This window comes from Taudactylus pleione, unplaced genomic scaffold (genome assembly GCF_031769625.1).
Source record: "Taudactylus pleione unplaced genomic scaffold, aTauple2 ptg000641l, whole genome shotgun sequence".
NCBI classification, from domain to species: domain Eukaryota; kingdom Metazoa; phylum Chordata; class Amphibia; order Anura; family Myobatrachidae; genus Taudactylus; species Taudactylus pleione.
The window spans coordinates 725,856-749,618 of record NW_028285043.1 but is presented as its reverse complement, the minus strand read 5'-3'; the positions used below and the strand labels follow the sequence as shown (position 1 = coordinate 749,618).

The window sequence follows — 23,763 nt, the reverse complement described above, 5'->3', positions numbered from 1 at the left end:
TACAATGAACATCGGTATGTATGAAAGCAGATAACAGAGAGAAAATTACTCTTCTGTAGGTTATATGCAAATATGTAACGATTTTACTGTAGGCAGAAAATCATTCAGATGTTATTAAAAACAATAAGTGCTCTTTTGTGGCTTATCATTATTCCTTCTATTGGCAGAATTACCTGCTGGTATGGATTCTGTGGAAGTCCGGCTGTGCACGAGATCTCACAATGTTTGGGAAATCTCAGGCACGCAGAGTGATACTTATCAGCAAGCCGTGATAGGGATATTTTAATCCCTCCTTTTTGTTGCATTAGAAAGACAGTATTGATGCAATTTATTAATGCAATATCACCTGGTCAGTGATACTCAGATGCTTCTCAGTACTGGACAGGAGCTGTAAGGCTTATCTTACTTCTTCTCTGGGCCAGTCTCCGCGGCTAGCTGGCTCACACGGGATGCAGTCAATAGACCGGCGGATGAGTTGCCGCTGGTCTATATCCCGACTGCACAAGCCCGGCATGGGACTTAAGATAGGTGTCGAAATACCAATGACTATCTAAATCCTGACGCTGGAAGCCCGACCCCCACCATCCCTATCATCAACAGCTGGGTAAGTATACTACTTAACCTGGGGATGGGGGGGGTTAGGTTATGGCAACCCTGGGGAAAATTAGGGTTAGGCACCCCCTGGGGGGGTTAGGTGTATGCGGCACTGGGGGGAGGTTAGAGTTAGGCACCCCCCGGAGAACTTAGGGTTAGGCACCACCCTGGGAGTTTTAGGGTTAGGCTCCGCTAAGGCAGAGATGGGGGCGGTTCCATTGAGATATGGCTTTTCTCATTTGATAAATATACTTAATAAATATAAAGTGCATTTCAGTGCAAAACATACACAGCTACCTGCATCATCCAACTGTTTTCTCTGCAATCAGAAATACAATTATTACATAAGTAATGGAAGACTTTTGTATAGTGAGACAATTGGAAACATTACAGATAATTGCAGGTATGGTTCTTACAAAGCCCAATAAATATATACTTCTAGTGATCACAGGTGAGGTCATAGAAAAGCTCTGGCAGTGCCCACCTGGCATAGTACACCATCATGCTGCTTATAATTCATATGCTTTGTTTAATAAGAAGTATAGAAGTAATATTCTAATGTCCAAAAAACCCTGAGCACCAGGAGTGGTGTAAGAGAGGAGGGGCCCATGTGCTGACTCCGTATGGCTCCTCCCCTCTCTCTCCGTCAAATTTGCAGAGTAGCCTCTGGGACTGTGCCAGTGTCTACTGTGCGAATGCAGTACTCCGGGAACACAGCGATGGTGCCATATTCCCAGTGATTTCTCTACTGCACATGTGCAGATCTTCGGGAAAATGCAGCAGCACCTTTTTCCCAGTGATTTCTGTGAGGCCGATGCCAGAATACTGTATGGGTGCAGAGTGTGTGGTGTGAGGCTCCCTGGATGCAGGGGCCAGTGCACACTGTACACCCTGCACCCATTATAGAAACACCCATACTGACCTCCCATTGTTACACCCAGGGGCCAGTACTCACTGTACACCCTGCACCCATTATAGAAACACCCATACTGACCTCCCATTGTTACACCCAGGGGCCAGTACTCACTGTACACCCTGCACCCATTATAAAAAAAACACCCATACTGACCACCCATTGTTACACCCAGGGACCAGTACTCGCTGTACACCCTGCACCCATTATAGAAACACCCATACTGACCTCCCATTGTTACACCCAGGGACCAGTGCTCGCTGTACACCCTGCAACCATTATAGAAACACCCATACTGACCACCCATTGTTACACCCAGGGGCCAGTGCTCGCTGTACACTCTGCACCCATTATAGAAACACCTATACTGACCACCCATTGTTACACGCAGGGGCCAGTACTCACTGTACACCCTGCACCCATTATAGAAACACCCATACTGACCTCCCATTGTTACACCCAGGGGCCAGTGCTCGCTGTGCACCCTGCACCCATTATAGAAACACCCATACTGACCTCCCATTGTTACACCCAGGGGCCAGTGCTCACTGTACACTCTGCACCCATTATAGAAACACCCATACTGACCTCCCATTGTTACACCCAGGGGCCAGTACTCACTGTACACCCTGCACCCATTATAGAAACACCCATACTGACCACCCATTGTTACACCCAGGGGCCAGTGCTCGCTGTACACTCTGCACCCATTATAGAAACACCTATACTGACCACCCATTGTTACACCCAGGGGCCAGTACTCACTGTACACCCTGCACCCATTATAGAAACACCCATACTGACCTCCCATTGTTACACCCAGGGGCCAGTGCTCACTGTACACTCTGCACCCATTATAGAAACACCCATACTGACCTCCCATTGTTACACCCAGAGGCAGTGCTCGCTGTACACCCTGCACCCATTATAGGAACACCCGTACTGACCACCCATTGTTACACCCAGGGGCCAGTGCTCACTGTACACCCTGCACCCATTATAGAAACACCCATACTGACCTCCCATTGTTACACAGATAACCAAATTAGGAGCAATATGAGAAGAAATGGCTTGGTGGGTAGATGTTCTTTGAATGGAGAATGATAATGGGAGACATACTACATACCCCAGATAGAATGTCAGTATAACATGCTGTGGCCATGGACAAATCACTTTATATTCCTCTGTGCCGGGCAGCAGAAATGTTTGTAAAATGATTGTATTGAGCTACTATTATGTATGTCTGTATGTAAGCCATTAAATTAAATGCAAATAATTTTTTCAGCTCCTCCATAAAGACCAAGCCAGACGACTCGGAGTTAATGGTAACATACGCCGTGATCCCTTCTTTCAGCCAATCGACTGGGTCGCCATTGAAGCCCTTAGCACCGCACCCCCATACATACCTGCACCAGTAAGTATAGCACAGAAGTTCCATGAGCTACTGGACAACCTGTCACTAAATGCTGGTCAGCAGATAATACATACATGTCAGACACATGGAGCTAAGGAGATGTGCAAATGTGCATGTATGGTCCAGGCTATAGCTGCCACTCAACCTATTATTGACATTTATTATTGTTTATGGGTTGGATACGGAATCCCAGCAGTTGGGATGCCGGTGGTCAGAATACCGACAGTGGCATTCAGACAGTCAGAATCTCGACCCAATTAGACAAGTGTTCTAACCCTATCTCACCTTTCCCGCAGCCTAACCATAACCCTCCCCCTGCAGCTTAACCCTAACCCTCCCCCCCACAGCCTAACCATAACCCTCCCCTCGCAGCTTAAACCTTCTCCCCATAGCCGAAATCTAACTCGCCCCCTGCAGCCTAACCTTCCCTCCTGCAGCCTAACCCCTCAGCTTATCCTTAACCCTCCCTCCCCGTAACCTAACCCTCCCCATAGTGTCTTACCCTTACCCCCCCTCCTAACCCTAATACTTACCATCAGGATGCCAGCGGATGTTATTCTGGTGTTGGGATTCCGATTGCTGAACGCCGACATCCCGAGCACCAGCATGGTAACTACATCCCTTGTTTACTTATATAATGCCACCAGTTATGCAGAACTATATAGATAAAAGTTATCATTCACATAATTAGGACTATTTGTGCATGCTCAGTACCAAATAATCACAACTGTGCAAACATTGACACTGCGTCCACCTCTGACTCAAACCCTAAGTCCTGTCTACTTCTATGTGTACACAGACACCGCTGTTACTTCTATGTGTATGCAGACACCTCTGTTACATCTATGTGTACACAGACACCGCTGTTACATCTATGTGTACGCAGACACCGCTGTTACTTCTATGTGTACACAGACACCGCTGTTACTTCTATGTGTATGCAGACACCGCTGTTACATCTATGTGTACGCAGACACCGCTGTTACTTCTATGTGTACACAGACACCGCTGTTACTTCTATGTGTATGCAGACACCGCTGTTACATCTATGTGTACGCAGACACCGCTGTTACTTCTATGTGTACGCAGACACTGCTGTTACTTCTATGTGTACACAGACACCGCTGTTACTTCTATGTGTACACAGACACCGCTGTTACTTCTATGTGTACACAGACACCGCTGTTACTTCTATGTGTATGCAGACACCTCTGTTGCATATGGTATCGCATCCATTTGAGCTGGCGTCAGAAAGCCATAGGTATTCCTGGGCGGTTACCGGGAGATGGCCTAAAGTGAACACAAAAAAAGGCTGTCTCAAGGTGTCACAGGCGTGTTATAGAAAGTCACAGGTGTGTTATGGAGAGTCACAGGTGTGTTATGGAAAGTCATAGGCATGTTATGGAGAGTCAGGGGCATGTCAGTGAATGAGGCAGCATTCTCAAAAGCAGATCCACAACCATAGAGGCCATGTTTAGGAGATGTTCAGAAGGAAGCACTGTGCTGCCATAGGCTGTCATTTCGATATTGCAAGTTATGGTGCGTTAATGGTGGAGTGTATACAACCCCTGGCACAAGCAAGGAAAGTGGGCATCTCAGAGCTTGCAGAGTCCGTCATACGCTTGTACACAAGAGGGAAGCTGAAACTAGCATTTGCACAGTACTGCCGCTGTGACTGCAATAACTTGACGCATGCATTAGCCTCCACCTCTGTATATGGGATGTGGTCATAATACTAACTGCAGGGATTCTGGTGGTCAGCTGTTCTATCCCATTATAATTATGGGAAAGGCGATTTGCTTACTAAAAATATGTGATAATTAGGGTTTGGAGTAGAATTTTTCCGAATTCTACTCCAATCGTCCTTTAGAAAATTTATGTGAAACTAAAATAATGTGAAAAGAGTGTGAAAGCCCCTTACTTCACTTTATTTTTAATAAAAATAATGTTAATAAATAGAGCCCTCAGAGTGATACAGTAATTTGGCAATGAGGTAAAGGGGTAGACATGGTACATTTCTTGCTGACCTAAGGGGCCATTGCTGCTGTATAATAAGATGTGACCATTGCACCAGCACCCAGGTGATAGTCTTTGGGTCTTGTCCTACACTGTTATTGGGGCTCCTCTTAGCCTTCATATGGCACATCAGTGGAGAAAGGCATTCCTAGCGTTACTACCATGTGGCACCATACATAATACAGTATTTAAGGAAGGAAACTGTAATTATTTATGTTAATAAATGGGTGTAAATAAAGTGGTTGGAGGTTGGACTTTAATACTCAGTTTACTCTTTTCCATAGTTATCCTCTAGAAATGAATTCTCCTCTATGCACATCAAGGTGCACTTCTAGGTTACATAGACTTCTCCTGAGAGCATAGAGTATGCCAACACCTTTAGTCGCACCAGAGCAATCTCACATCTACTCAGTGCTCAAAGTGGGAATTCAGAGGAGGGGGTATGAAAAATGTAATCCACCCCTCCTCTACTCCCCCCCACACACACACACACCCCACACCCACGCAGCACACTACAGCCACTTCCCTGCCAGACCTGTGACCTGAGGACTGTCCTTCAGGGTCTCCTCAATGGGTAGCTTGTCTGTCCTGAGAATGGCTGAGGCTACTCTAAGGGAAGCAAGAACCGACAGCAGATGTCCACAATCCAACCCCTAAACCAGCTGTCAGAGAGGGAATAGGGATCCGCGATGCCGGTTACCAGCGGGGACGCGTGACTCAGTCAAAAGAAGGAGAGTCTTTTTAAATCCAGCACCGGCCGTGAGCCAATGAGAAAGCCACTTTGCTGCTTCTCATTGGCTGGCGGTCTGCAAGCCGCTATTGGCTAGCAGAAGGTACCAGATTAAAAAATCTGTCCCTTCTTTTGACTGGTAGCTGGTCTGCGAGCCAGGATTGGCTGGCAGCCACTGCTAGCTGTAAACAGCAGTGCAACCAGGAGCTGATGCTCCCGGCTCCATCACAATGGACACATCTCCACACAATGCCACAGCTGTTCCAGCGCTGGTACATTCTCTACTGTATCAAAAATTAAGTGGCAGCAGGAAGTGGCGATATGTCATACCGCCCCACTTCGAGCACTGCATCTACTGCAATACTGTTATATATGGTCTGACTGACAGTTCTTTGTGCAACATTTATGCCACTTCCTTCAGCTTTATATAGACATCTTTGGGTATATTTACTAAAGTGCAGGTTTTTAGAAGTGGAGTTGTTGCCCATAGCAACCAATCAGATTCTACTTATCATTTATCTAGCATCTTCTAGAAGATAATATCTAGAATCTGATTGGTTGCTATGGGCAACAACTCCACTTCTAAAAACCTGTACCTTAGTAAATGTACCTCCTTGTAAGCACCTAGTATTTAAACTATTGTGCAAAATCTGTAAATGCCTCTTTTTCTACCTTACAAATAAAAGATGCAATAGTCATTGGTATAAATGTTATTTCTTCTTTCTTTAGCCAACCGTTCCACCGCCTGCCTCCAAAACTAAACATCTGGAAAGAATGGAGGCAGCAGAAGCCCGTAAACTGCCTCTTACAGCCGAGGAGCAGGAAGGATTTGCAGGGTTCTCATTCGTCACCTCCACCTGGAGAACCCTGCCAAAGCCACCCGGCCTGTAAGAACATAGAGCTGAGGCTTCAGCACTGCTGGGTGCCAGAATGGGAACCTCTGCATGTATGTACATTATATATTTATTATTTTTTAAACATGTTTGATTGAAGATTTCAATTTTAAACCAGGGAAAGATGAAGAAAGAAAAAGGGAGATAGAGCTGGGCATAATAGTAATTTGAGGATCAATAATAATCAGTTTTCATATTGGACAATAAGCTTCTTGCAAGATGAAATGCAGAAATAATTGCAGGCTGGGGATTATTACATAAACAGATATAGCTTAAGAGATATAAAAATAATAGCGGGGGAAATGGAGGAGAAGGGGCATGTCAGGGATGTGAGCAGAGGAAGAACAGTGGAGGCAGGGAGGGGTAGGAGGAGTGAGCTGTACCTGCTGCATGCACAGAAAAAGCAATAGAACCAAACATAGGGTCTGATTTAGCACGGATCGCAATCTCAGCTGCGTAATCGTAAGCAAAGTTGCAGTGAGAATATGCGAATGCCGGCCACCGCTCAGCCAGCATAGGGACGCCCACTACTGCTTTCTCATATCTCTAATACTTTGCATTCTGAAGCAGGGGGCAGGGCCAAAATGATGCAATTCAGCATGAATCACGTCATGGACCACTCCCGCTGCGGGGGAATCTCTGATAACCGCACGGAGAGGAGGAGTCAGTTTGCCTGCCTTTACGGGGGGCCGGGAGCGGCACCCAATTTCCGAGAGGCTCTCGGCCGAATCAGGAGGGTAGGCAAGTGTGCCTTAAGCCCAGCCTTTGGTGGGTGCACGTGTTTGACAAAGTAAATATGCCTACTATTAAATGTGATCACTCTGTTCGTTAGTTTCCCATATTCCCCTTTTAATAGGAGCATCACGTGACATTAATCATGGGTGAGGAGACTGTGAGGGCTGTGGACTGTCTTTACTGTATGTTTCCATGTTATATATTGTGCTTTTATTACAGAAAGTATTTGTGCACCAAGCAAGACACTTATATAAAAGGTGTCTGGGTGATACAAAAGCTGTCCTACTAAAAGTATAGAGCAATTCCCAATTACCGACATCCTCTGGGAACCTGTAAAAGATCCTATAGCAGGGAAGAGACTCTGCGACCACCCGCTAACCAGAGAATGCCTCTGATTCTCAGTCTCCACCCCTTCAGTCTCATTTACATATTTTATCCTGTAAGTGCTAACAACCAATAATTAGCTACAGACACTGTGTTATATCCATCTTCTCCCACCAAGATGTTGCACCACACCACAGAAGTCGCCCCATTGATGTACAGGTCCAGGTGCTTACTGTATAAATGATCGCATTAGTGCAAAAAGAAATGTCACAAAGCAGCTTATGCTCTGTGGACTCATAATGTTACACTAGTAAATAATCCAAAGGTTTTAAAAAGTCTATATTTTTTCTACATAGAAACAAAAATGTATATTATGTTATATATATTTTGTTATAAATGATACTAAGTGCACATGGTGTAATCGGTACAATGTACTAATATTGTTTTCTAATTATACAGGACATGGAAGACACGTGCAAGATCAGACGTGTGGAAAGAGGACATTAGATCCTGTAGTATTTTGATAATTTATGATAAATGTTGATATAGATAGGAAAATATATTTTTTAAGTGTTACTTTTTTTATATTTACTATGTTAGAATAGTTTGATTTTAATCAGATAACATCAAAAATAGAAAGGTGTGTGATGGCCGGCTGGAAGGGGAGGTTGGAGGCCGGATAGCTTTAAAGCTATTTCTATTTTTACATTTTCTGCAATTCCATTTAAATATTTACTATGTTAGAATAATTTAGTTTTAATAAGAAAATAACATCACAATAGAAAGGTGAGTGATTGGCCGGCTAGAAGGGGAGGTTGGAGGCCGGATAGCTAAAATGCTATTTATGTTTTTACTTTTTCTAGGTTAGGTTAGTTCCCTATATGAGTTGTTAGAGTGTCACATTCCTATGTATATATTTTGATACCTGTGCTTCCTGCACTGTTATTACTTTAGGTGCGAAGTCCAGGCGGCAGCCGAGTACCTACGAACAAGTGTGTGTTCCGGGAAAGGGGGTTGTTATTGGTGAAGGGCACTTTGTTTAGGTTTTGACAGTGCAGGAGTTCATCAGGTATCATAACAGGTGGAGGCCGAAAAGCAATAGGTCTATTCATGATTTTTACTTTTTCTGCATTTACATTTTAATATTTGCTATGTTAGAATAGTTTGGTTTTAATAAGATAATAACATCAAAATAGAAAGGTGAGTGATTGGCCGGCTAGAAGGGGAGGTTGGAGGCCGGATAGCTATAATGCTATTTATGTTTTTTTCACTTTTTCTACATTTACATTTAATATTTAGTATGTTAGTATAGTTTCATTTTCAGAAGACAGTAATAACACAATAGAAAGCTGTGTGATTGGCCGGCTAGAAGGGGAGGTTGGAGGCCGGATAGCTATAATGCTATTTATGGTTTTTTTACTTTTTCTACAATTACATTTAATATTTAGTATGTTAGTATAGTTTCATTTTCAGAAGACAGTAATAACACAATAGAAATAGAGAGTGAGAAGCTAAGGAGTAAGAGCTTGGGTTTATTCCTAGATGGAAGACCTCCTAATAATCTAGGTGTAGTTCCCAATATGAAGTCTTAGAGTGTCACATTTCTATGTATATATTTTGATACCTGTGCTTCCTGCACTGTTATTACTTTAAGTGCGAAGTCCAGGCGGCAGCCGAGTACCTACGAACAAGTGTGTGTTCCGGGAAAGGGGGTTGTTATTGGTGAAGGGCACTTTGTTTAGGTTTTGACAGTGCAGGAGTTCATCAGGTATCATAACAGGTGGAGGCCGAAAAGCAATAGGTCTATTCATGATTTTTACTTTTTCTGCATTTACATTTTAATATTTGCTATGTTAGAATAGTTTGGTTTTAATAAGATAATAACATCAAAATAGAAAGGTGTGTGATTGGCCGGCTAGAAGGGGAGGTTGGAGGCCGGATAGCTATAATGCTATTTATGGTTTTTTTACTTTTTCTACAATTACATTTAATATTTAGTATGTTAGTATAGTTTCATTTTCAGAAGACAGTAATAACACAATAGAAATAGAGAGTGAGAAGCTAAGGAGTAAGAGCTTGGGTTTATTCCTAGATGGAAGACCTCCTGATAATCTAGGTGTAGTTCCCAATATGAAGTCTTAGAGTGTCACATTCCTATGTATATATTTTGATACCTGTGCTTCCTGCACTGTTATTACTTTAAGTGCGAAGTCCAGGCGGCAGCCGAGTACCTACGAACAAGTGTGTGTTCCGGGAAAGGGGGTTGTTATTGGTGAAGGGCACTTTGTTTAGGTTTTGACAGTGCAGGAGTTCATCAGGTATTATAACAGATGGAGGCCGGATATAAATAATTCTATTTATGATTTTAAAGTTTTCTACATTTAAATTTTAATATTTACTATGTTAGTATAGTTGAATTTTTACAAGACAATAACAACACAATAGAAAGGTGTGTGATTGGCCGTCTAGAAGGGCAGGTTGGGGGCCGGATAGCTATAATACTATTTAGATTTTTTTAATTTTCTACATGTACATTTTAATATTTAGTATGTTAGAATAGTTTAATCTTAATAACAACAAAATAGAAAGGTGTGTGATTTGCCAGCTAGAAGGGAAGGTGGTGTTATATCTGTACTCGGCTGGTTGAGTCTAGACTGAATCCTTGGATAGGTTGCTGACTTGTTTACCAGTTATGATTATGTCAGCCTACGCATTGGCCTGGTCGACTGTGATTGGTTACCAGCAGTTTTAGTCAGGTGCTGGCTCTTGGGCCTGTGTGGGTTGTTCTGTTCTGGCTGTGTCTCCCACAAGATTCTGGACCTGACTCATACCTGCTCGCTAGGATGCGCTCGCTCGTTGCTGGCCAATTTTTGCATTCTGCGTATGCGTATGCATCACATTGCGCGTATGGGAACCACTGCGATAGACCGGGAATCACTCGCTTGCTCAGCATAGACAGCCCAGTTGATTGAGTGACAGAAGAGGCCATTTGTGGGTGGTAACAGGGGCAGGCCACTAGAAACGGGGGAGTGGAGGTGCGAACGCAGGCGTGCCTATGTTTTTCAACGTAGTTTCCTCGGCGTGCATAATTAAGAGGCATTGTCATAGTACACGTCACCTGCCTGTTTTGTACACTGAAGTCCTCACAGAGCTTGCGGTAAGGTAAGGCAACCACAAGCGCTGCGAGCCCTTCCGATGGTCCTCGATGTACCAATATTTTAATACACTTCCTGGAGATGATGGGCGCTAATGGGAGTCTCTACATACGCTAATGGGCATCTGCCAACACAAAGTGGGGTGCTTATGCCTTTCTGAGCGAGCGCCTGCCATGCCGTCACTTAGCCGAATTTGCATACACTGGGGACGAGCGATCCCCTCGAGCGAGCGGCTCTGAATGAGCTCCCTAGTTCGAAATCACTTTGGGGTAGGTTCCGAGACAATTCAAGTTACGATTCGGTTCTGTAGTCAGTTTGGAAATCAGATTTAAAAACCGACCTCGGGTTTTGAACTGCATGTAAGCAGGTCCAAATTACATGATTTATGAATTTTTTTTATAGATTTGCATTGATATTTAAGGGATCCAAAACCGTATCCGAACAAAAACACTTAAGAGCAGAGCCGTAGCTAGCGCTCTGAGCGCCCCGTGCCGGCCTCGTCCCTTTTGCACATGACGTCATGACGTCTCGCATAAAGGGGCGGGGCCGCCGTCATCTTAAACTCAAGCAGTGCTGGAAGCGTCTTCAAGACTCGCCCACATTTTTGCTGCCACTCCCTGTAATCCTCACTGCTGAGGTATCTTGGTGCTTGCGTAGTGCGACCATGAGACATGCGCCGTCGGACGATAATTGCTCAACTGCGTAAATATCAGCATTGTGTCCACATCTGAATCAGGCCCATTATATGATAATGGTATCGCTGCATATATACCTGATGTTATATATCTTATTAGGACAGCATTTAGGCCTTCATTCAGAGGCGGCCGTACGGTCTACGACCGCACAGCCGCCTCGATGTTTGTCAAGTGCGCATGTGCACGAGGGAGCCGGCTCCTTCGTGCGCATGCGTGAGACCCGCTACGACCGACAGCGCCGGTCGTAGCGGGTCTCTTTCCAAAGGGGGCGAGCTGTCGATGTTGATTGACAGCTCGCCCCGTTTGGAAGGCGGGCAGGGGGGGTGGCAGCCCAAACGGAGGCGTTCCCATGGGAACGCCTACCGTTTGGGGGAGGCCCCACTGACATCACTAGTGATGTCAGTGGAGAGCTTCCGGCTCTGACAGAGCCAGAAGCTCTCCGGGGCTTACGACAAGTGAGACCCTACCCTAGGGTCTCGTCGTCAGAGACCATCGCGACCATCACCCTAGCGGTCGTTAGAGCTGTGGGTGTAAACCCACAGCCTAACGACCGAAACAGAGGCGGGCGGTCAGGATGCAAGCGGCCGCCCAGTTTCTGAGCGATCGCTTGCATCCTCCGACCGCCTCTGAATGAGGCCCTTAGTTCTGTTCTCATTTGTTATTGCCATTGTTTGTATCGTTACCTTGCTGTGTTACTGTATCAGAGTTACATGGTCTACCTCTGCTTGTACCTTGTATGCCTTTTACTATATGTTCAATAAAAGAAAATGATTTATAAAAAGCAGATGTTCTGGATTCATTTATTTGAGTGTTATTTAGATATTTATTACATGGAAAATAATAGGAAGCATTCTACAGGTCATCATAGTAACCATGGCCACACGAGGTGCTGCTCTATAGGAAGCACTGTGGGATGATTACCAAGCTTATCCTTCCAGGACCTTCCATCGTGGGTGGAAACCAGAGCCCCTTGAGGAAACCCACAGAAGCATAGGGAAAATATACAAACTCCACACAGATAACAGCCTAGATATATTACTTGTTACTTTATTTTGGAAACCTTGGATATCTTAGCTGGCTATAGATATATCAGTCCCGTAATGGAGGCGTTTTCCCTTCTGGCACTTAAACCAGATTTGAAAGGCATTAAACTTTTCCAAATTGAAGTGTCAACTGGTCATTAACCATTACCAGATATACAATTTATCCAATTATCAGTGTGGGGCTAAAGACAGCAGCAGAAATCTCCCAATAAGTTTTCTCTTCAAACTACCTAAAAATTGTCAAGTTTGAGAACTTTTAATTCTTAAGAGGAAATCATATACAACACAGAGGTTGTATACTATGGATCAATGTCATTTTCATATATTATTTTCAATAAACATGCTACTACATGTATACTGCATACATGTTTCTTCTCAAAATAAAGGTACATTTATACTTGGTTTTCAAAGTTCCTAAGAAACAACAGAATATGACTAAACTACAAAGACTATGAAGAAGATGGAGAATCCTAACTCTGAGATACAAAAAGTCACTCCTGCCATTGTGCCAGGGGCGGAACTACCGGTGGTGCAGCTGGTGAATTGCACTGCGGCCCGCCGAAATAAAGGGACCCGCAGCTGGCTGGATTATAATGAGTCAGATTGACTCAATATACGCCACCATGTGCCGCCAACCCGTCCCAGTGGTAACATCATGGAATGATGAGCTGTGGTTGTGGATGTAATCCGGCTGGAGGAGGCTGGGCCCTCCTCTCCTCCCCTCATAGCCTCTCTCCTACCTGCTCCTCCCCATCCCGCCCTGCTTCTCCCCGACTGGCCTGGCTCTTCCTCTGAGGTAGTCCTTACCACTGCCACCAACAGATGTCATGATCTTGTGACTGTCCCCGACATTAAAACCCAAGGAGGATCAAATGAGCTGCAGTTCTGGGACCACGTAACTAAACAGTAATATATTTGTCACCCTCTCCCTGCCACCCACTGTCTGTCACCTCTCTCTTTCACCCACTGCCCGTCACCCACTGCCCGTCACCCACTGCCCGTCAGCCTCTCCCCGTCAGCCTCTCCCCGTCAGCCTCTCCCCGTCAGCCTCTCCCCGTCAGCCTCTCCCCGTCAGCCTCTCCCCGTCAGCCTCTCCCCGTCAGCCTCTCCCCGTCAGCCTCTCCCCGTCAGCCTCTCCCCGTCAGCCTCTCCCCGTCAGCCTCTCCCCGTCAGCCTCTCCCCGTCAGCCTCTCCCCGTCAGCCTCTCCCCGTCAGCCACTGCCTGCCACCCTCTCCCTGTCACCTACTGCTTCTCCCTGTCACCCAGTACCTATCACCCTCTCCTTGTAACCCTCTTGCCTCTCCCTTTCACCCTCTACCTCTCCATGTCACTATGAACTTGGGGTGGGGCAGAGGAGGAGGGCCCAAAACATATTTCAGCACATGGGCCCACTAGTCACAAGTTCTGCCACTGCTATTGTCATTTCTGGGCTACTATTACAGTCCAGCATATAAACCTGTGCAAGTCTCTACAATATAATGTAGCTTAATTATCGATTGTTTAATGTACAAATGATTTTGAATATTACTACACTTGTAGTGCAACATTAGTCTTCTGTGGAATCGGTATGTTTAAGTCCAGCGGTTCAAATCCCGACGCCGGTAGACCGGCATGACAAGATCCCGACAGGTAAGTATTTTTTACTATACCTAGCCCTCTCTCCCCCCCTAACCCTCCTTTCGGGGTGCCTAACCCTAACCTCCCCCCCTAGTGCCTAACCCTTTCCTCCCCCAGCAAGGGCCTAAACCTAACCCCCCTCCCCGTACCCTAAACCTAACCCTCCCAGGGGGGGAGGGTGCCTGACCCTAACCTCCCCCTGGGGGTGCCTAACTCTAACCCCCCTTCCCCTAGCCTGACCCTAACTCTCCCGGGGGGGCGCCTCACCAGATTCTTCTTGCATATAAAAAGGCTGCTATTTATTACTCACATATAGGCAGAGGTAATACACTGCTCAAACGTTTTCGGACTCCAATGAGCCCTTCATCAGGAAACACAGCCAACACAGCGCAGCATGAACAAAAAGCCCAAAACACCTACAGAGAGGACATTCAGCCCCCTTGGTTATATAAATACCCATACAACACCTATAGCATAATAACACTAATTAAGTAATCAAGTAAGGAACACACCATAACATATCACCATCGCCGAGTATAAGCTAAAAGTATGCACTAGAAACATCAGAAAACCGCGATCTCACCGGTAAAGGCTCAGAGCGCATCACATGTATAATCATACTTGCAGCGTGTACCACACGCTACAACCCAGAGTGCGTTCCAGCCAGGGAGCAGAAACTCACTTCTGCCCCAAGATTACACCAACTTCCGCGTTCCACCGAACCGGAAGTAGCGGGTGCAGCAGACAAATATGTCTGGAATAAGGATATGTTAGGCTGTGTTCCACATGCAAAGAGAAACTTCTAAGTCCAATCAGGTGGGGCAAATATCGATAGGCACAAGCTCATTACATCAAAGGGTACTAAGACCAGGGTTTCAGGTGAATAGAGAAAAGAAAACAAATACAGACATGTTAAAATTATATTAAAATACACACCCATATACTTAAATGAATACCCAGAAAAAAATATATACATAAATATTAACATACACAAGACACCAATAACATAAAGCACAAAACAAATATACAATATACACACAAATATACCCCAAAAAATAAATATGCATACAAATTGTATCGCAAAGAAAAAACATACACACACTGCACAGGTGCATCAAAATCATGATGCCGAAAAGCCTATCAGCGCAAAAACACATTTCAAGTACTATATTCATTCAATCCGTGGAGTGACATGGTCCCAAGTCTAAATATCCACTTGGCTTCAAGTTTCTTCAGAAGCAATGCCCGATCACCTCCACAATAAGGTTTCGGTATTCAGTCTATGATCCTGCATTTAAGCAAAGCGACCTGGTGGCCCGCATCCAGAAAGTGTTTCGCAACCGGTTTGTCGGACACACCCGTCAGCAATGCCTGATGAATAGAGCTACGGTGATTAGCCATACGCTCGTGAAAGGTGCAGGTAGTCATCCCTACATATGACAAGCTATGATTAAACCGTAAGGTACATCAGCATCTGAATAGATAGGATAGTTAATTTAAGATAAGTTCCACTAATATCTTTTAGTAGTTATACTGCCCAAGTGCATTTTTAGTAACACTATACAACATATGGGGGCTTATGTAATAGATTCCTAGATCACAGAACAGGCGTGATTTCATCGACTTCACAGCTAAATATAAAGCGGCAATGAGTTATATGGCAAAAACAAATTTAGCCGCGAATCTGCCAAAATCACGTAGATTCCATATTCTCAGGACCTATTTCATAACCCTACAACATAAATCGTTCTGACGCCCCTGACAGCCAGTAATTAACCAAGCAAAGCAACATTACATAATTATTTGATGTGCACTTTCAGTGCGCCTAACACAATACAAGCCGCAGTGTATGGAAAACAGGATTTTGGTACTTATCGATAAATCCCTTTCTCCGATTCCATAGGGGACACTGGAGGCTTCAGACATTAGGGGGTATAGACGTTTGCTAAGTGGGAGCTGGCACTTTACAATTTTAAGTGCGACTAGCTCCTCCCCCTTTATACCCCCCTACAAGCCCAGTCTTAGGAAACTGTGCCCGAGGGGAGCTGAGAAAAAGACAAACGGAAGACGAGGAGACGAAGCAAGTACACAGAACATTTTAGAAGGTTGAAATAACAGTAACACAACAAGAGAAAAGACGTCAAACAGTTCTTTAACAGTCATAACATAAAATTACCACAACCCTGGCAGGAAGGAACAGCGCAGAATCAGAGAAAGGTATGTATCGGTAAGTACCAAAATCCTGTTTTCTCCTTCATCCACTAGGGGATACTGGAGGCTTTAGACAGTGGGGACATCCCAGAGCTCCCATCATTGGCGGGAGAGCGCTGAGAACCCTGCAAAACAGACCAGCCATACTGCGCTGCAGAGGCCACAATGTTAAATCTATAATAACGAATAAACGTATGCCAGCCAGACCAAGTAGCCGCCCAGCAAAGTAACTCCATGGAAACCCCGCGAGCAGCCACCCACGAGGAACCCATTGAGCGAGTGGAATGCGCTGTAAGAGAAGGCAGAGGCTCCCTAAATTAGGCCATATACGCCTATCTGATGGTCAGACAAATCCAGCGGGCCAGCTACTGTTTGGAAGCTGGCCAACCAGGACAAGCAGCATCCTACAAAACAAATAGAGTGTTTGTTCTACTTATGGCTACAGTCCTCTCTACATACATACAAAGAACCCTAACAACATCCAAGGATCTTGACGAAGGTGAATCCTGTGGAAGAAACAGGCACCACACTAGGTTGGTTGATGTGGAAAGCCGAAACCACCTTAGAAAATCCATTCTTGTACGGAGGTCGGCTCTATCCTCATGAAACACCAAGTATGGAGGATAGCAGGATAGAGCTCCCAGTTCTGACACCCTCCTGGCTGAGGCCAGCGCGAGAAGAAGTGTTACTGTCTACGAAAGAAATCTTAACTCTATAGACTCCAAAGATTCGAAAAGAGAAGACTACAAGTTGAATGATGGAATATACCAAGCTCTGCGAGGCCAATCCGTAACCACCAATAAAACATTGGCCTTCTCCCTTTTGATGTGTAGAATCCAGGGAGAAGAGGGAACGGAGGGAACAGATAGACAAATTGGAACTGCCACAGCGATGACAGTGTATCCACTGCCACTGCCGCGTCGAAGAGCAGTAGAGAGGCAGTTGATGATTTCATCTGGATGCCATGAGGTCGACCTGCAGAAGACCCCCACCGTTGGACAAGCTGGTGAAAAACCTGAAGATGTAGTACCCATTCCCCTGGCTGCACATCCTGCCGATCGCAAACATTTCCGCCCAGATTAGAATCCGGCTTACTTCTTTCATAGCCGGCCAACTTCTGGTTTGTTTATGTATTCCACTGTAGCGTTGTCTGACTGGACCCTGACTGCTCGGCCCCACAACAGGTGATCTGCTGTCTGAATAGCGTAGAACACTGTCTTTAATTTCAATATGTTCATCTGCAGACTCGCTTCCTGTGATGTCCGGTGGCCTTGGAAGTGAAGTTCCTAAATGATAGCCCCCCAGCCCCTCCCACACTCCGAATCTCTTTTCCTCCATTTAGGTGTACCGAGTTCAACCACCAGAGAAAGGATATCAGAGTTCTGGGACTTAACCTTACCTGTTGTTGAAGGAAAAGATGGGATCCTGTCCACTTTGAGAAGAGGGCAAGCTGAAAGGTCCTTCCGTAAGGAATGGCCGCGAATGCTGCAACCATCTTCCCCAGGAGTTGAATGCAAATATGCATCGATACCTGATGATGTCGAAGGACAATCCTCACCATATCCTGCATAGAAGTTGCCTCTTCCTGAGGGAGGAACATCTGTTGACATAATGTCCATGATCATTCCCAGAAACTGTAGCCTCTGCGTCAGTTGCAGATGGGACTAGGGAAAGATCAGGATCCACCCTTCTAGAATGAGAGGGCTGTGAGTCACTGTGATGTGCAGTAATTTGTCCCTGGAATGGGTCTTCAGAAGGAGATTGTCCAGGTGAAGGATAATAGTGATCCCTTGTTTTTCGAAGGAGACTCATCATCACAGCCATGACCCTTGTGAATACCCTGGGTGCTGATGATAAGCCGAAGGGAAAGGCCGGAAACTGGAAATGTGAATTTCGAACTGCGAATCTCAGACACACTTGGTGAGGCGGCCAGATAGGAATGTGAGGGGAGGCGTCCTTGATATCTCGAGATACCATGAATTCACCTTCCTCTAGGCCCGCAATCACCGACTAAAGGAACTCCATCCTGAACTTGAAAATCCTTAGGTATGGCTTGAGATCCATCAAGTTCAGAATAGGTCTCATCGAGCTGTCCGTCCGGAAGCACAAAGAGACTGGAGTAAAAACCCTTTCCGGTCTGATTTCTGGGAACCTGGACCCCCACTCTTGTGGATAGAAGCCTGTCTATTGCTTCTTGTAAAACGACACTCCTGTCATTGGAGACTGGTAAACCTGGTAAAAAAAACCTAAGTGGAGGTTGAAGCTGAAAAATGAGCTTGCATCCCCGAGTGATTAGTCCATACTTTTTTGAAGTCCCAAAGATGCGCTCCCACTCTGTGGATTCCCAGGTGAGAGGGAAGACCATCCTGCCCGAGGCTTGGTAGTGGACTTAACCTCCTATTGATCAAATGTTGTTGTGGCTTTGCCATGTCCTCTGGAACCACGGGAAGTTGATGGTCCTCGTCTGAAGCGACCACGTGAACGTCCCGGAGCACGAAAGGGACCAAAACTAAGGTCCCGAGTAAGATCTTCTAGAGGGAGGAGCCGCAGACAGAACAAAAGTGTATTTACCCCCAGTAGCTTGAGAAATCCATTTATCTAGTTCCCAAAAAATACACTTCCCGTGAATGAAAGTGCTTTCACAGCTTTCTTCTATCTTGCATTCGCCTGCCATTGTTTAAGCCACAGCGCCCTATGCGCCGAAAACGCCAGAGATGAATATATTGCAAACGTCTTTGGACGACGTCAACCAATTTCTCCAAGGTAAGTCGCAGCTTCCCCTATATTGCTAACAGAATAAGCTTCCAGCAGCTTACAATCGCAGGACGCAGAGGCCTGCAGCTGTTTAAAGGGACTTGATAGTATTCTCTTTTAAAGCTGTTGCCCCAGGAACTGGTAGCATAGTCTTCCTAGACAGACTACTGTAGGGGGAGTAAACTAACAAAGTGGCATGCTGTCCCAGACTGGCTTTCGATCCTGGGACCTTTCTGTTACTGGTGTAATCGCCTTATCAGGTGAGCCACTTGAGCTCCTCACCAGATTTTCTACTATCTGTAGGATAAAAGGATAACAACCGCTGGGACATCTGAATTTTTTTTTAAATGGATGTTCCTAATCTGACATCAAAAGAGAATCCCACTCTACTGAATGCAAAAGCTTGTCTTTGTTTCTTTAGAAAGAAAGACTGTCGTGTAATTACTATACCTGGCGGATTGCAGAAAGTAAAGCCTCTATCCGGACATCGGCTCAGGCTCCTACTGGATTTCCTTAGGCGAATTTGGGGCATATTTGCCCTTGGAAAACTGGCATATTCTCCTCCTCCAATTGGAGGACTGAGGGCAACAGTCTCTTTGAGACCTGTGGAGAGGATCCAGTTGTGTACGGGAAATAGTCACGCTTTTGAGATCCCATCCCTGGATTCAGCTAAGGACCTTGCCCATGCTGGTTTTTCTAGAGCCGCTGACCTGGAGACCTCTTCTTCTTTCCGAGAAGCCTCCATCTCGTCAGAGAGATGGGACATAAAATTACATTTGCTCCAGGTGAGTGAACTCACAACCTCGGTATTGCTCAACCGATACTATCTTATAAGTACAGCACGCTGAACGATTGCACCACTGGAGCACATTGTAACCTGCGCCATTCAAGACAGCGGAAATGACATCCCTGAAGATTGTTATTCAGGATTGCATGGTCACACATTAGTAGGGAGTTAGATGACTGCCCCTGTACATTTTTCTGCACACTTTTTGCAGGTAAATAACTTTTGGGACGCCTTAGCATCCCTTTCAGTTATGATACATACAGACCCCACACAAACAACAGTAAAGTGTAGTGAAAAAGGTCAAAAGAAGAATCTGAGATACAGAGAGGCAGGAGAGAGCCACACTTGCCCTAATAGAGCTCCTAGCAGTGCCAGAAAACGCTAGGCAAAGAAGGAAGTAACCACTAAGTAGTTTTACCTTAAATACTCTCCTGACCAGCCTAAACCCACTGTTTACTTACAGTCCAGGTTAGACTTACAGTCCATGCAGCAGCATTTAACGTATGTAGCAGAATGTCCCTCCGTGTAATGGTCGCCAGCACCCTCGAGGGAAGCGCGGATGGACACTGGGAGGAAGGAGCAGGACTCTTGAGCTAGGCTACCCCCCCCCCACTATTGCGCTTAAATTGGGTTATAAGCGTGCTATGTCTGCTGCACGAGGAGGATGTGCTAGTGATATGTTTGGCTGCCCCGCTAATCGGAGCAGCCTGCTCCTGTATATGCCGCTCTTAATGTTGACCTGGCTACCCCGCTAGACGGGGAGCCAGGGCATACTCACAACGCTGCTCCGCTGACTAATGGAGGACCGCTATGCGCACTGCGAGCAGCGGCATGCGAGACCTCCAATATGGAGACTGTAGTCTCTGTAGTCGGGGACCCCAGGCGAACTGTGTGCAGTTGCGAGCGGGTCCCCCTGGCAGCTCGATCGATGCAGAGAGGCAGCACAGCTGCTGCCTGTCTGTTCCTCAATGTAGATATTGTTTAGCTTCAGCGCAGCAACCCTCTATTTAAATACCCTGAAAATGTGAATAACTAAGACTGGGCTTGTAGGCGGGTATAGAGGGGGAGGAGCTAGTCACACTTAAAAATTTAAAGTGGCAGCTCCCACTTGGCACACGTCTATACCCCATACTGTCTGAAGCCTCCAGTGTCCCCTAGTGCATGAAGGAGAAAGGGTGGAATTTAAAATCTGATTTTTCTCCTGGCGGGAGAACAATCTGTTAACTGCTAGGAGGAAGATTCTCCTGAATGACAGGGATATAATGCACTGACCCAGAAGGGGAGGGGAGGGGGGGGATTTATTCTCAAAATTCTTATTTTGATGGACATCACCTCTAAGCAGCTGGGAATCCTTAACATAGAAAGAGACAAGTTCCCATAACATGAAGATCACCATGTATAGCTAATGTACAGAAGTTACTTACCTTGGGTGCAGCGCTCACTGGTTACCGCCACCATCTCTTACCTCTCTGCTATGTATCTAAGTGATGGCCAGTGCTACACAGGCAGTAGTGTCACAAGGGATAGGCATTGCCGACTTTTCCATTCCACATGAGTGGGAATATCACAGAGGAGGGGCAATGACAACACCAAGGCCTGCCTAATACAGACTGATGAAGTAGCATAGAGCAGTGCTGAACCCACACTGGTCAGGAGCAGCCCAGACAAGTAAAACCCTGTGTATTAGCCTAACATAGTGATCTGGTGTAACAGAACCACCCTGTTATGGAAGAGAAGAAATGTCACCAGGGATATCACCTTCCTGGCAAATACTGGTCAGCAACTCACAATAACTCTTTCCAGTCACACCAGGCTTTATCTTCCTCCCCCCAGCACTGAGGCAGTCATAGGCAGCGCTTAGGTTGTTGTTAAAAGCAGACCTGTAAGAGACAACAATTAAGTATTAAAACCCATTTTTACCTCTACAGTATTTGTTAAACAGCATTTAATAAGCACCTGCAAACATGTATAACAGCACATCTGCCCCAATGACTCCACACTGGAAAGCATCATTCTTGTACCAATGTGGAAATTAGACATGAAACTGTCAAAGAGAAATGGAGTTAAAATACAAAACTAGGGTCTATTTTCTAAGCAATGTTAGGAGACAGAGTGAAATGAGATAAGGTACCAGCCAATCTGCTCCTAAATGCCATCTCACAGGCTGTTTGAAAAATGACAGGTGGGAGCTGATTGGCTGGCACCTTATCACTTTTCACTCTGTCCTAACACTGCTTAGTAAATAGACCCCTAGGTTTTCCCCTGACTCTGCATTACAGCTTTGTTATACAGTAAATTGATTCACCAAAAGATTCTAAAAATCTAAACCAGGCGCAAAAATATTAAACATGAACTGAAGATGTATCCTACTTAGCAGCTCCCAAGAGTATTTCTGGAGATACTCAGTACTGAACAAAACTAAAAAACCAATAAAGGCACATAGGGAGCGCTTACATGCTCCCTATGTGCCTTTATTGGTTTATTAGTTTTGTTATACAGTAGTAGAGTGTGAGAATTTCCTCTTCAGTCACATAACAGGGAAACACAGCTTGAAGTGGCTAAATAGCTGGTGAGAAACAAGCTGGAGAGAGAGAGAGAGGGAGAGAGAGGGAGAGGGCAATGGAGAGACAGGGAGAGGAGGGGGAGAGGGGCAATGGATAGACAGGGAGAGGAGGGGGGAGAGGGGCAATGGGGAGAGACAGGGAGAGGAGGGGGGAGAGGGGCAATGGGGAGAGACAGGGAGAGGAGGGGGGAGAGGGGCAATGGGGAGAGACAGGGAGAGGAGGGGGGAGAGGGAGAGGGGCAATGGGGAGAGACAGAGAGAGGAGAGGGGCAATGGGGAGAGACAGAGAGAGGAGAGGCAATGGGGAGATACAGGGAGAGGGGCAATGGGGAGAGACAGAGAGAGGAGGGAGGAGAAGGAGAGTTGGGGAGAGACAGGGAAATGGGGAAGAGATGGAGAGAAAAGTAAAACAGCACAGCCAGCCAGGGATGACTCCTAGTACACAATAAGGTATACTGTATGATGTAGCTGACCCCCACTGTGAAAGGGAGCAGCTCTGGGTGTCCAAACCTAGCTGTGCTGCGGGTCCATGTAGAATTTCCCATGCTGATGTCACTGGCAGGAGCTCCACCTCCCTGTGACATCCTGTCTGATCAACCAACCGGAATACCCAGCAGGCAGCAGTGCACAGTGGTCCAGCCCTGCATTAGACACTGAATGCTCCGTCCCCCAGACAGAAGGCTCCGCCCCCACATTGAAGGCTCCGCCCCCTCCGAGTACCTGGACTCTCATCAAGTCAATATAACTGTTTAATAAAGTGCAAAGAAAAATAAATAAAATATTAATTAATTGATTACAGGCTGTGGGTGGCCTCAGCCTCTCATGATTTATGTTAGAGGACTCCAGTGGAAAATGCAGGATTTCTAGAAGGGGGTTTCCAAATGCTTGATTTTAGAGCGAGTGTGGCCAGTCCATGAAGAGGGCATAATTAGCACTAATCCAGCTTTAATATGCATCATACAAAGTGTATTGTGTGTCATAATTCCAGCATATACAGGATCACAGGAAGTCATTAGATGCAGCAGTAGTGCCATCCTGCCTGAGTTGAATGTTTTTATTTTAGATGTGGACACCATTCCAGAGCATTGGAGCAAGTCTGGGAGCCTGGAGGAGCAGCAGAAGAACCCAGCACTGCCCTGGACATATATGTACATATTGGGCTCTATAGCAGTGCATGTTTTCCAGATCTCCTAGTTGGTGCACAGGTTATTTATTACTGGCTGATACATGTTAAAAGATCCACAGGTGGTGCTAATTATTTCATTTGTGATACTAAGAACTATTATGTTACTATTTCTACTGTGGTCATGGTGTGGGC

The 23,763-nt window shown here is 45.7% G+C and overlaps 1 protein-coding gene and 1 long non-coding RNA gene across 2 annotated transcripts in view; one reads left to right on the top strand and one right to left on the bottom strand.

Annotated features, from left to right (window-relative positions):
* Positions 1-17,913, top strand: part of LOC148479054 (protein kinase C delta type-like) — a 77,729-nt gene extending 59,816 nt beyond the window's left edge. Inside the window, exons 8-12 of the mRNA XM_088455023.1 lie at positions 2,793-2,921; positions 6,397-6,554; positions 13,335-13,407; positions 15,430-15,550; positions 17,753-17,913. Coding sequence (XP_088311149.1) covers positions 2,793-2,921; positions 6,397-6,554; positions 13,335-13,407; positions 15,430-15,550; positions 17,753-17,913 — 642 coding nt within the window. The remainder of the gene's footprint in view (positions 1-2,792; positions 2,922-6,396; positions 6,555-13,334; positions 13,408-15,429; positions 15,551-17,752) is intronic.
* Positions 1-23,763, bottom strand: part of LOC148479053 (uncharacterized) — a 150,542-nt gene that overhangs the window by 98,009 nt on the left and 28,770 nt on the right. The window contains exon 3 of the long non-coding RNA XR_015872006.1: positions 21,671-21,762. This is a non-coding gene — a long non-coding RNA (uncharacterized LOC148479053). The remainder of the gene's footprint in view (positions 1-21,670; positions 21,763-23,763) is intronic.